The 15848-nt window shown below is 34.6% G+C and overlaps 1 protein-coding gene across 2 annotated transcripts in view; it reads left to right on the forward strand.

Annotated features, from left to right (window-relative positions):
- LOC144343547 (uncharacterized) overlaps positions 1 to 15848 on the forward strand; it is a 91181-nt gene that overhangs the window by 58191 nt on the left and 17142 nt on the right. For both annotated transcript variants that reach the window (XM_085502201.1, XM_085502204.1), the window contains exons 2-3: positions 12326 to 12498; positions 12617 to 12881. In XM_085502201.1, coding sequence (XP_085358327.1) covers positions 12326 to 12498; positions 12617 to 12881 — 438 coding nt within the window. The remainder of the gene's footprint in view (positions 1 to 12325; positions 12499 to 12616; positions 12882 to 15848) is intronic.

The raw sequence follows: 15848 nt of genomic DNA on the forward strand, positions 1-15848 counted from the left end.
ACCTTTAACTTTTAATAATGAGAACTAGATATTAGTAGTATACTCTCCAAGATATGTCAATTAGATATTAGTATATTAAACTCGTATGTTTTTTTGAGTATAATTAAACAAAATGACGAGTTCCGTGTTTTCCCGCCTATCTCAAATCTGGCTAGTATTTTATTTTGCTTATATATATATATATATATATATATGGGAATGTTTTTACAATTCTTGCTATTTTATTTTATAAGGCAAACTGAGATTAATACAGTACTAGCAGTATTACCTGGTAATTGAAAAGCATGTTGGCTAGTATTTTTTTCCCCAAATATTGCTTAGACATGTTTCGCTACTATTATTTTTAAGGAGCTTTTATACAAATTCATGTTATATTAATGTATAAGGGACATTAAGATTAATACAGTACATGTAGTATTATTATTAAAATATTGTTCTTGTTTCCAACTAAATTTTAGTCAGTATTTTCTTCAGGCTTTGCAAAATGCTTATTATATATTATATTATTGCATTGTTTTATATGCACTTTTGCCCTGCAAAGAAAAGAAATTGCATTGTTAATTTGGTATCTGTTCATCCATTTGTTTGGCATGGTTTTAATAGTTATGCTATGTTACATAAAAGGAATGAAAACTTAATTTGATATTTTGATACATTTTCTAATTTGACATATTTAAGTGACTTGAAAGCACAATAAAATATATCATAAAATATCAATTCACATATTGCTGAAATTGTGTTTGAAATACCTCTAATTATTCAATGAATAAATAAGGCTTTGTTTCTCCATGTTATTGTTTTGTTATTTTGTAGTCAAAGACCTGTACCTTATTTATTAGCAATATATGGTGGTACCAGTAATACTTACTTTTTATGACTCACTATGAGTCATTGTAATAATTTATAAAATACTCTGCAACATATGTTATGTTTATTTTGCTTCCAAAGTAATCATGCTTTTTACCTGGTATGGAGATCACTGTTTAATATCCTGGAAAATATTCATCAATAATGCATATAGTGTAATAAAAATTGTGCTGATTTAATAATGTGTCAAACAGGTAGCGAATGAAAACATATCGTGAGTCAGTCAGTTGATAGTCAAGAAATATAAAGAGAATGATAGATACCTGTGTATTATGCGTGTCCCCAGAGTAGACTTTTGCTTTTCACACTTGTCAGGAAACATCCCTCGCGTACTGAATATTCTGTGGATTTAAGTCAATTGTATACCACAGTATTCAGTGAATTACGTCATAATATAAATGACTTACTCTGGGGAACAACTTGAATCATTCTGAAATGGTTCTGACGGTATTGCTTGAATCCATTCAACTGTAACATTACGTGGTGGATTTTTTATGAATCTAAATCCAGGATTAGAACTTTGGGACAATGAACTGTGCTTGTGAGGGCGCTGGTCAAAACCCTCTTTTCAAATTACTGTTTATGACAAGAACAGCATTATCTAACTGCAAGGCAGATTATCTGCATAATTAACAGAATTAAACATTACTGTAAGAGAGTAGTGTCAGTACATGTTACCATATGTAAAATCTCATAAGCATCAATTTCAATTTTATAAGACCTGAATTCTCATCCAATTCTATTTAGATCTAGTTGACATAGGGAAGATAAATTAAATTCGTATCAAGCAACAACTATATAAATTATGTTACTACATTACCATGTGTGATACATGCAATCTAATGCAATGTATTACATTGTGTAGGTGAAACATTACAATTTTTGTTACATTACATTGTGTGATACATTACAATGCGTGATACATTACAATGCATGAAATATTACAATGTGTTACATTGTGTGATGCATTACATTACGTATAGGTGAAACATTACAATGTTTGTTACATTGTGTGATGCATTACAGTGTGTGATGCATTACAGTGTGTGATGCATTACAATGTATGAAACATTGCAATGTGTGAAACATTACAATGCGTGATGCATTACATTGTGTAGGTGATACATTACAATGCATGAAATATTTCAATGTGTTACATTGTGTGATGCATTACATTACATATAGGTGAAACATTACAATTTTTGTTACATTGTGTGATGCATTACAATGTGTGATGCATTAGAATGTGTGAAACATTACAATGCGTGATGCATTACATTGTGTAGGTGAAACATTACAATGCGTGAAACATTACAATTTTTGTTACATTACATTGTGTGATACTTTACAATGAGTGATGCATTACAATGTGTGATGCATTACAATGCATGAATTAGTATAATGTGTTACATTGTGTGATGCATTACAATGTGTGATGCATTACAATGTGTGATGCATTACAATGTGTGATTCATTACAATGCATGATGCATTACATTGTGTGATGCATTACACATTACGTATAGGTGAAACATTACAATTTTTTTTACATTGTGTGATGCATCACAATGTGTGATGCATTACAATGTGTGATGCATTACATTACGTATAGGTGAAACATTACAATTTTTGTTACAATGTGTGATGCATTACAATGTGTGATGCATTACAATGTGTGATGCATTACAATGTGTGATGCATTACAATGTGTGATTCATTACAATGCGTGATGCATTACATTGTGTAATGCATTACACATTACGTATAGGTGAAACATTACAATTTTTTTTACATTGTGTGATGCATTACAGTTTGTGATGCATTACACATTACGTATAGATGAAACATTACGATTTTTGTTACATTGTGTGATGCATCACAATGTGTGATGCATCACAATGTGTGATGCATTACAATGTGTGATGCATTACAATGTGTGATACTTTACAATGTGTGATGCATTACAATGTGTGATGCATTACAACGTGTGATGCATTACATTACGTATAGGTGAAACATTACAATTTTTGTTACAATGTGTGATGCATTACAATGTGTGATGCATTACAACGTGTGATGCATTACATTATGTATAGGTGAAACATTACAATTTTTGTTACAATATGTGATGCATTACAATGTGTGATGCATTACAACGTGTGATGCATTACATTACGTATAGGTGAAACATTACAATTTTTGTTACAATGTGTGATGCATTACAATGCGTGAAATATTACAATGTGTGATACATTACATTATGTATAGGTGAAACAGTACAATGTGTGATACATTACATTTTTTTGGTGATAATAATAATAAGTTGCAATAAATACAGTGATGTCACTGAAATGAAGAAATATATATTTATACATATTTTAGAAAGTAGCTGAACATTAATGTTTTATATTGAATCTACTCAGCCCAATTAGTGTTTTTGTGTTCTTACTGTTCTTATAAACAATGTTACTTTGTCTAATACATTTCTCAGTTAATTGTTATTCATACAGTAAATTTATGTTAATACATTTGCATCATTTCAATATAGTCTCCAATAAATATTAGGTAATTAGAATATTATTAATTAAGGTATGCAGTACTGTGAATTGTTATATTAGCCGATTCCTTCTGTCAAAGAAACGCAACCTCAGCTATAATGGATGGGAAGTTAAAAATTATATTTGACTGTACATAATTTTTTTCGTAATGAGATTGCTTTTAACATTACTGTGTGTAACTGACTGCACTCCAGGCAAGGATTGACCAAGTTTTTTGATGTAAGTAACCTATTATCAAATTACTCATCCAACCATTGTAGTCGTAATGACATTTATAATTCTGCTTTCTAGGAAAGAATGTATAATGACCAAGGAATTGTTTTCTTCTGGAAATCTAGAGTAATTATTCAAGATTTGTAATCTGACTTGTGTGATTTTAAGGTAGATAAAACCGGTTTCTCAAACCATAACCTTCATAAAAAACATTCAAGTTTAATGCAATAAACATTTAAACGTGTTTGGGAAACCCATGAAGATATATTCGAGTTGATGATTTACTAATAAAAATTATACATTTCAATTAATTTATGATAGTTTTTAATTACTGAGCTGCAACAATATGTATGGTAGTTAAAAGTGATAATAACATCAAATGATAACACAGCATTTCACAGCACAGCACATCAGAACACAACACAGCACAGCAGAGCAGAAACAACACAGCACAGCACAGCAGAACACAGCACAGAACACAACACAGCATAGCACAGCAGAACACAGCACAGCAGAACACTGCATCTCAAAGCAGAGTGTCTCACTCACAGCACAGCAAAACACAACACAACACAGCATCTCAAAACACAGTACAACACAGCATCTCAAAACACAACACAACACAGCATCTCAAAACACAACCCAACATAGCATCTCAAAACACAACACAACACAACACAGCATCTCAAAACACAACACAACACAGCATCTCAAAACACAACACAACACAGCATCTCAAAACACAACACAACACAACACAGCATCGCAAAACACAACACAGCATCTCAAAACACAACACAACACAGCATCTCAAAGCACAGCACAGCATCTCAAAACACAGCACAGCATCTCAAAACACAGCACAGCATAGCACAGCATCTGCATGTATATTACCATTCTGGAGAAATTTGAAAATCAGCAGTTTGTTTATTAAACAATCTCTTTTAGTATATCGTATATTCTTGAAAAAGTGATTCAGAAATATCCTAATTAGACAACTTACAAATTATAAATATTATGTTTAAAACAAAATGTATTTATAGCTAATAACATTGAATCAGGTTTACTTGGCATGATGATTTAATAGATAATAAATATGACCTTGCCTGACATTATATCTTTGATACAAAGTGTACAATTAAACTTTACTGTGTTTTCGTCAGTGATATTTTAATTTAAAATCAGTATAGATGGTTAAAGCATAATTTATCAAATACTTTCTTCTTTTTAGTTTCTGAATCAGATATAGATCATTTATCAAAAGATGTTGTCAGATAATTTCAGTCAACGTTCTAGTATAAAGCATTCATACTAATCAAAAGATACTTTGCGCCATTAAACATTGATGGTGTCTGCATTATGTGGTCTCTGTATAACATGACTTACTGATTGTCCAACCATATAATGTGCCTCTTACCAACTACTGGTGTAGCATTCATCTAATTCCTTAGCAAAGTGTTTTCCTGTGCTGCATAAACCACAGGTCAGTGGTTCACGTCATATTAAATCGTCTTGATTATGAACCAATTTTTTGTCACTACAAAGCAACATCTGGCATTTATACCTAAAATAATTGTTTGTGATTTGATTTTTCACACAAGGAAATTGAATAAATTACCCAGCATTCTCTACTTAGGAATCTTGTTATATAACAAATTGGGGGGGGGGGGGTGTAAATGGCTGACTTAATGCAATGGTTCCAAGAAGAAGGGAAAGATGCACAATTTTTAAAAGTCATTATTATTTATGTTTAATGTAGTGAACACAACGAATTTAGGTTATACATGTACATTAGAATACCGTAATTACATATATTTACACATCTACTAGCATGTATAGGTAGCAGGTGTACAAATAGCTGTCTACTTGCACATCTACTATCATGTATAGGTAGCAGGTGTACAAATAGCTGTCTACTTGCACATCTACTATCATGTATAGGTAGCAGGTGTACAAATAGCTGTCTACTTGCACATCTACTAGCATGTATAGGTAGCAGGTGTCAAAATAGCTGTGCACATCTACTAGCATGTATAGGTAGCAGGTGTCAAAATAGCTGTCTACTTGCACATCAACTAGCATGTATAGGTAACAGGTGTCAAAATAGCTGTGCACATCTACTAGCATGTATAGGTAGCAGGTGTCAAAATAGCTGTCTACTTGTACATCTACTATCATGTATAGGTAGCAGGTGTCAAAATAGCTGTCTACTTGCATATCTACTATCATGTATAGGTAGCAGGTGTCAAAATAGCTGTCTACTTGCACATCAACTAGCATGTATAGGTAACAGGTGTCAAAATAGCTGTGCACATCTACTAGCATGTATAGGTAGCAGGTGTCAAAATAGCTGTCTACTTGTACATCTACTATCATGTATAGGTAGCAGGTGTCAAAATAGCTGTCTACTTGTACATCTACTATCATGTATAGGTAGCAGGTGTCAAAATAGCTGTCTACTTGCATATCTACTATCATGTATAGGTAGCAGGTGTCAAAATAGCTGTCTACTTGCACATCAACTAGCATGTATAGGTAACAGGTGTCAAAATAGCTGTGCACATCTACTAGCATGTATAGGTAGCAGGTGTCAAAATAGCTGTCTACTTGTACATCTACTATCATGTATAGGTAGCAGGTGTCAAAATAGCTGTCTACTTGCATATCTACTATCATGTATAGGTAGCAGGTGCCAAAATAGCTGTCTACTTGCACATCTACTATCATGTATAGGTAGCAGGTGTCAAAATAGCTGTCTACTTGTACATCTACTAGCATGTATAGGTAGCAGGTGTACAAATAGCTGTCTACTTGCACATCTACTATCATGTATAGGTAGCAGGTGTACAAATAACTGTCTACTTGCACATCTACTAGCATGTATAGGTAGCAGGTGTCAAAATAGCTGTGCACATCTACTATCATGTATAGGTAGCAGGTGCCAAAATAGCTGTCTACTTGCACATCTACTATCATGTATAGGTAGCAGGTGTACAAATTGCTGTCTACTTGCACATCTACTATCATGTATAGGTAGCAGGTGCCAAAATAGCTGTCTACTTGCACATCTACTATCATGTATAGGTAGCAGGTGCCAAAATAGCTGTCTACTTGCACATCTACTATCATGTATAGGTAGCAGGTGTACAAATAGCTGTGCACATCTACTATCATGTACAGGTAGCAGGTGTACAAATAGCTGCTCACATCTACTATCATGTATAGGTAGCAGGTGCCAAAATAGCTGTCTAATTGCACATCTACTATCATGTATAGGTAGCAGGTGTACAAATAGCTGTGCACATCTTCTAGCATGTATAGGTAGCAGGTGCCAAAATAGCTGTCTAATTGCACATCTACTATCATGTACAGGTAGCAGGTGCCAAAATAGCTGTCTAATTGCACATCTACTATCATGTATAGGTAGCATGTGTACAAATAGCTGTGCACATCTTCTATCATGTATAGGTAGCAGGTGCCAAAATAGCTGTCTAATTGCACATCTACTATCATGTACAGGTAGCAGGTGCCAAAATAGCTGTCTAATTGCACATCTACTATCATGTATAGGTAGCAGGTGTACAAATAGCTGTGCACATCTTCTATCATGTATAGGTAGCAGGTGCCAAAATAGCTGTATAATTGCACATCTACTATCATGTACAGGTAGTAGGTGTACAAATAGCTGTGCACATCTACTATCATGTATAGGTAGCAGGTGTACAAATAGCTGTGCACATCTTCTAGCATGTATAGGTAGCAGGTGTCAAAATAGCTGCCTACTTGTACATCTACTATCATGTATAGGTAGCAGGTGCCAAAATAGCTGTCTAATTGCACATCTACTATCATGTACAGGTAGTAGGTGTACAAATAGCTGTGCACATCTACTATCGTGTACAGGTAGTAGGTGTACAAATAGCTGTGCACATCTACTATCATGTACAGGTAGTAGGTGTACAAATAGCTGTGCACATCTACTATCATGTATAGGTAGCAGGTGTACAAATAGCTGTGCACATCTTCTATCATGTATAGGTAGCAGGTGCCAAAATAGCTGTTTAATTGCACATCTACTATCATGTACAGGTAGTAGGTGTACACTAGCTGTGCACATCTACTATCATGTACAGGTAGCAGGCGTCAAAATAGCTGTGCACATCTACTAGCATGTATAGGTAGCAGGTGTACAAATAGCTGTGCACATCTTCTAGCATGTATAGGTAGCAGGTGTACAAATAGCTGTGCACATCTACTATCATGTACAGGTAGTAGGTGTACAAATAGCTGTGCACATCTACTATCGTGTACAGGTAGTAGGTGTACAAATAGCTGTGCACATCTACTATCATGTACAGGTAGTAGGTGTACAAATAGCTGTGCACATCTACTATCATGTATAGGTAGCAGGTGTACAAATAGCTGTGCACATCTTCTATCATGTATAGGTAGCAGGTGCCAAAATAGCTGTTTAATTGCACATCTACTATCATGTACAGGTAGTAGGTGTACACTAGCTGTGCACATCTACTATCATGTACAGGTAGCAGGTGTCAAAATAGCTGTGCACATCTACTAGCATGTATAGGTAGCAGGTGTACAAATAGCTGTGCACATCTTCTAGCATGTATAGGTAGCAGGTGTCAAAATAGCTGCCTACTTGTACATCTACTATCATGTATAGGTAGCAGGTGCCAAAATAGCTGTCTAATTGCACATCTACTATCATGTACAGGTAGTAGGTGTACAAATAGCTGTGCACACCTACTATCATGTACAGGTAGTAGGTGTACAAATAGCTGTGCACATCTTCTAGCATGTATAGGTAGTAGGTGTACAAATAGCTGTGCACATTTTCTAGCATGTATAGGTAGCAGGTGCCAAAATCGCTGTCTACTTGCACATCTGCTATCATGTATAGGTAGCAGGTGTACAAATAGCTGTGCACATCTACTAGCATGTATAGGTAGCAAGTGTACAAATAGCTGTGCACATCTACTATCATGTATAGGTAGCAGGTGTCAAAATAGCTGTCTACTTGCACATCTTCTAGCATGTATAGGTAGCAGGTGGTCAAAATAGCTGCCTACTTGTACATCTACTATCATGTATAGGTAGCAGGTGTACAAATAGCTGTGCACATCTACTATCATGTATAGGTAGCAGGTGCCAAAATCGCTGTCTACTTGCACATCTGCTATCATGTATAGGTAGCAGGTGTACAAATAGCTGTGCACATCTACTAGCATGTATAGGTAGCAAGTGTACAAATAGCTATGCACATCTACTATCATGTATAGGTAGCAGGTGTCAAAATAGCTGTGCACATATACTAGCATGTATAGATACCAGGTGTACAAATAGCTGTGCACCACTACTAGCATGTATAGGTAGCAGGTGTCAAAATAGCTGTGCACAACTACTATCATGTATAGGTAGCAGGTGCCAAAATAGCTGTCTAATTGCACATCTACTATCATGTACATGTAGTAAGTGTACAAATAGCTGTGCACATCTACTATCATGTATAGGTAGCAGGTGTACAAATAGCTGTGCACATCTACTATCATGTACAGGTAGTAGGTGTACAAATAGCTGTGCACATCTACTATCATGTACAGGTAGTAGGTGCCAAAATAGCTGTCTAATTGCACATTTACTATCATGTATAGGTAGCAGGTGTACAAATAGCTGTGCACATCTACTATCATCTATAGGTAGCAGGTGCCAAAATAGCTGTCTAATTGCACATCTACTATCATGTATAGGTAGCAGGTATACAAATAGCTGTGCACATCTACTATCATGTATAGGTAGCAGGTGCCAAAATAGCTGTCTAATTGCACATCTACTATCATGTACAGGTAGTAGGTGTACAAATAGCTGTGCACATCTCCTATCATGTATAGGTAGCAGGTGTACAAATAGCTGTGCACATCTACTATCATGTATAGGTAGCAGGTGCCAAAATAGCTGTCTAATTGCACATCTACTATCATGTACAGGTAGTAGGTGTACAAATAGCTGTGCACATCTCCTATCATGTATATGTAGAAGGTGCAAAAATAGCTGTCTACTTGCACATCTACTATCATGTATAGGTAGCAGGTGCCAAAATCGCTGTCTACTTGCACATCTGCTATCATGTATAGGTAGCTGTGTATATCCTGGCGAGGCATCAACAATTAAGGCATGTTGCTTCAAAAATCTGCTTGATCATTTCATGATGATATCTTCAATTCTCTAATTTTGATAAATATTTTTAGTAAAATTGATTTCTTTCCAAATGAACATATGGACCTCTCAGATTTGTTCATTTTGTGATGATATCTTCAATTCTCTAATTGAAATGTGCATTGCTAACAGTGGAGCTATCTCAGCCGAGAGGCTGCTTGTTTTAATTTAGCATCTGTAAAACAAATATACTTTTGATAATAAAGTAAATGATTATTTCAGTAAGGTAATCAGGTCATAGTAATGGTGATAAAGATGACTAAAATTGGACATTTATTTTTCGTCTTTTCTTACCGGGATATATAGTATTTAACAATTAACAATTCATGTCTGTACTTGATATTTTTTGCCATTTGATGGTTGTATCATGCAGTACCAATCTTCCTACTTATGACTGTGTAGCAGTTGAGACATACTTGAAATAACTGTGTGCTGAGATTCCATTAAATTTTATGCAAATTATTTTTCATTGTTACAATGTATCAGTAATGGCAGATCTCCAGAAAATGAACATTGACATTTGTTAACACGTTCTCATGTCGGCTCACAGGTTTTACTCTTATCTCTTTTCAGCATCAGTGAAGTCATTCTTGAAAAGATATCTTAGAACCTGTAATGCAATGAATTCATGCCCTAAGCATTTAGGCATGCTGTTTAGCCATGCATTCACCCAAAATGCATTATTCTACAAGTTGTTATTGCAGTTTGAATTTTTCAGTTTAACTGTAATAATTTGAAATTAGATAGGTAATCAGTCAATAGTTAGATCTAATTTAAACGATTGTATGTCCTGTACTTCACAGTCTATCATTACATGTTGGAATTTGAACTAACAGTTTTTGTAATGTCATTCCTAAAATAGATTTACTTGTACATGTATCCTTGTACACATTACATAGTGATGCAGACTTTATTTGACTCAAGAGAGTAGTAAAGTGGTGTTTTACTGGAGACAGTCAGCTTGAAAATGCACATTAACAACTAAATTGCTGGTTAAGCCTGCAATCACACTAGTATTATTCGCAAATAGTTTTGTTTATCTGTAATATAAATTTTTCCAGATTTACTGTAATATAAAGGGACAGCATGTTCATCTTTCAATTAACCTGAACTTGACCTCCGTTATTGAAATATAAGATTCATGGATCTCATTTGCCATAAGTAATGCCCAATAACACTGTATTTTAAATTATAAATTTACCTTGTGTTTCACTTCGTGAATTATTCAACACATTGAGTTGATTCGTTAATTTTCCTTTGCACATGATGTATTATAACTGTAAATGTTAATGACAATAATAAACTAAACCACTACAAGCCTATAGCTTGTCTTTATTTGTTGATTACTGTGTTCTCCTTTTATGAACTGTGGCGTCAAACAGACCAGACATAATTTTGTTTTTTATGTTTAAATTAATCCCACTAAAAAATATTAGGGCAATCATACAACTTCCTTATTAATATAGAGTTGATTTTGTCGCTGATTATCGCTCCTCTTTCTTTCTCTGGCCTTGCTGAAGTGTCAGCATCTATGAAGTACGATGTGGAAGGTGACATGAACAATTACACTCTATAGTTATGGTTAAATGAAGTTTTTAGAAATGACAGTATCAGGTCATTATATAACTGCACTGCACTGGCTTTGGTTTAGCGCTGTATGTGTGTTCCTCCAGCTTTTGTGTATGATTTGAAAACAAACAAAACCTGAGACCTAGGAATCGACCTCCATGCTTCTGTGTTTCTGTCTGCTTACGGAATGGCGGCCATTTTAATGTTGAAATTCATCAAAATCCTCTATTTCTGCCATCCATGACTAAAATCTCAGTTATACACAGATAGCTATCATCCATCTTGGTACATACAATATATACATATTTAACAACAGGACCATAATATTTGTTTCAGATCAGATTCAAAATGAACGAATGCAAATGCTGTTCTAGAGCCATGTCTCTGACATACATGTACATTGACCGGTCGCAATTGCACTTTATAAGTACATTATACATCATTTAATTTGTTTCCTGTTCTGATTCAAAATGGCTGATTCATTTCAGTTTTGTCTACTATTTAACATGGCCATCCCCCTTTACCTGGTTCGCTGAACGAAAATTCGTGATCGGGGGGAAGGAGCCCTTGGATCCGGTCGGGGCGAACACAGTAATATTATTGTGGGACTACATATGCTGTTGAAATCTATTCAAAATAGTCTGAATTGGGAGAGTGATAATAGTAGAACATGATTGCTGTAGAAGACCAAAGTGATTACTCTCAAATCATCATAGCATCTGCCCTCAAAAATCTGATTGTACTACCGTACCCACTCTTGTATATATGATAGAAACATATGTACAATGAAGTTACAGTTCTATGAAACTAAGGGGAGAATACATTATTATCATTAGATCACATGCATTATTATTGACTGACACTTTGGTAATTCATTGGTTACAGTTCTACCTTGCCATGAAACAGACTATTGTAATGGGGAAGATTACAGACCTTGTGAACCATACTATTTACGGGATTTGATGACCTTCAAATTGACTGCTCCAAACCAAGGAATCATTGAAAAACTTCCAAATGAAACAACTGTTCTTATATGTGAAGCTGAGAAGAAAAAAATGGTAAGAAATTCAGATACTGTTTCTTGTAGTTGTAAAGACCATATCCACTCTACTAACTTAACTTTGTGCATTACATTAAGTTGTGTTAAATCTTACATTCATTTTATTTTTCACGCAGGAAACTCATGATTTGAAATTATGGTGGTGTGATGCAAACAACAGGAATTGTTTCTGTCCTAATGAAATATCTCCTCCGAACCAATTTAAACCAAGCAAGGAATACCTTAAACTGACTTATGCAAGGGACAACCAGCTCTATGCGATAACCAATTTGACAGTGTCTAATCTATCAACAGAAGTAGTACATATGTTTGTATGTCTTGTTAATATTGGTGGTGGCCCTTTCACTGATGCTACAGGCAATGTTACCATCATTGTCCGAGGTAAATACAAATTCGTATCATCTCAAAACCTAGCCCTTGTACATGTATTTATGATATAGGCCATTACAAACTAGATTTAATCAGTGTCTCCATTAAAACCCAATCCTTACATTGTTATTTATAATGTAGCCCATTTAAGACAAATATTGGGCTAGATTGGATCAGTGTCTCCATTAAAACCCAATCATTTCAATGTTATTTATAATATAGCCCATTTAGGACCAATATTGGGCTAGATTGGATCAGTGTCTCCATTAAAACCCAATCCTTACAATGTTATTTATAATGTAGCCCATTTAAGACAAATATTGGGCTAGATTGGATCAGTGTCTCCATTAAGACCCAATCCTTACAATGTTATTTTAATGTAGCCCATTTAGGATCAATATTGGGCGAGATTGGATCAGTGTCTCCATTAAAACCCAATCCTTACAATGTTATTTATAATGTAGCCCATTTAAGACAAATATTGGGCTAGATTGGATCAGTGTCTCCATTAAAACCCAATCCTTACAATGTTATTTATAATATAGCCTATTTAGGACCAATATTGGGCTAGATTGGATCAGTGTCTCCATTAAAACCCAATCATTTCAATGTTATTCATAATGTAGCCCATCTAGGACCAATATTGGGCTAGATTGGATCAGTGTCTCCATTAAAACCCAATCATTTCAATGTTATTTATAATATAGCCCATTTAGGACCAATATTGGGCTAGATTGGATCAGTGTCTCCATTAAAACCCAATCATTACAATGTTATTTATAATATAGCCTATTTAGGACCAATATTGGGCTAGATTGGATCAGTGTCTCCATTAAAACCCAATCCTTACAATGTTATTTATAATGTAGCCCATTTAAGACAAATATTGGGCTAGATTGGATCAGTGTCTCCATTAAGACCCAATCCTTACAATGTTATTTTAATGTAGCCCATTTAGGACCAATATTGGGCTAGATTGGATAAGTGTCTCCATTACAACCCAGTCTTAACACTGTTATTTATAATGTAGCCCATTTAGGATCAATATTGGGCTAGATTGGATCAGTGTCTCCATTAAAACCCAATCATTTCAATGTTATTCATAATGTAGCCCATCTAGGACCAATATTGGGCTAGATTGGATCAGTGTCTCCATTAAAACCCAATCATTTCAATGTTATTTATAATATAGCCCATTTAGGACCAATATTGGGCTAGATTGGATCAGTGTCTCCATTAAAACCCAATCATTACAATGTTATTTATAATATAGCCCATTTAGGACCAATATTGGGCTAGATTGGTTCAGTGTCTCCATTAAAACCCAATCATTACAATGTTATTTATAATGTAGCCCATCTCGGACCAATATTGGGCTAGATTGGTTCAGTGTCTCCATTAAAACAAAATCATTACAATGTTATTTATAATGTAGCCCATCTAGGACCAATTAAAATCCAGTCCTGTGTAGAAATATTAGAAAGTGGATCTTGTTTATAATTCTTTTAACGTTTTGCCTTTACTAGCTGTCAATTGAACTTCATGTCTGTTTTGATAAATTATTCTCATTGGTATTCTATGATATATTCTACATGAATTAGAGGCCAGTCTTATAGTGAAATACTATGGTAACATTCTACCACATACATTGCCCTATGTTGTATTCCTAATGATTGGAACACTTTCAGTGAATATCCACATGCAAGTTCAAATAGAAATGTACACACAAGTATAGTGAATAGCCTTGGCATGCAAATCCCTATGGAAATATGTATTTATCTTTTAAATAAAACACTTAAGTGGGGATCAATCAAGTTGTTTTGAGGTGAAGTGGAATATAAAAATACAGGTAGTGGTTCATTAAGGATATTTTTAATTAGTCACGTAAAGAGCTTTTCAGACATCTCCCATGGGTGGAAAATTATCTTTTAATGGGTGTTTTGGCAAGAACAACATAACTTGCTATCTAATCTACACGATTCTAGAAGACTTTAACAGTGACAGTTGATAGAATAATTTCAGATATGATCACACACAACTAAAAAGCATGGCCCAAACTGACTCATTATTGTGGACATCATGTTTGTGAACTTTACTCCAAAGTAGAACAACCAGATGTAGAGATGCATGATACTTTTCACAATTTGATTTTCTTAGTGACTTGCAAGTAATTAAGTCTCTAGGTACACAGATGATTGACACAATATCTATTATCAGTACATGCAGTATACATTATTAATTGACTGTATTCTGAAGTTACTCTCAAACTATTAAAGATAGTTGTCATACATACCACACATTTGTGCTGTTCATTTTGTAACCATTAGCATTTCCTTCAAACAACTTATTCTGAGTGACCCTATCTCTCTGTGCTGTGTAACTTGCTCCGTGATCCTAAATTTACTTCAGCAATATTCTTGTATTGGTCAATATTGGTGAAACTGTTTTTGTATTGGTCAATATTGGTGAAACTTTTCTTGTATTGGTCAATATTAGTGAAACTTTTCTTGTATTGGTCAATATTGGTGAAACTTTTCTTGTATTGGTCAATATTGGTGAAACTTTTCTTGTATTGGTCAATATTGATGAAACTGTTCTTGTATTGTTCATTATTGGTTAAACTGTTCTTGTATTGGGCCATTCCAGTTTATATATGCACACCCCTGTTGATGAGCTTGTGTGTTTACTTCATACAGGGTATAATTTCCATGGGTGTATAAGTCATACAAAGTTTTATTTCCAAATCACCATTCACCATACAGTAATGGAAATCCAAAATTATAGTCCCTACTTATGGTGTTGATGAGTTCCTTTGTGCCACCATACAGAGTAGGATTTCCAAATATAACTCTCATCATATGCTAATTTACCAAGTTCAAAATTTTATATTTGATAATGCAAATCCAAACTAGTCCTGATTCACGGTGTTGATGAGCTCATTCGTGCCCCCGTCCTTATCTTATTTCAGTAATAACTATT

Source organism: Saccoglossus kowalevskii, chromosome 1, assembly GCF_978046115.1.
Source record: "Saccoglossus kowalevskii chromosome 1, keSacKowa6.1, whole genome shotgun sequence".
Lineage (NCBI taxonomy): Eukaryota > Metazoa > Hemichordata > Enteropneusta > Harrimaniidae > Saccoglossus > Saccoglossus kowalevskii.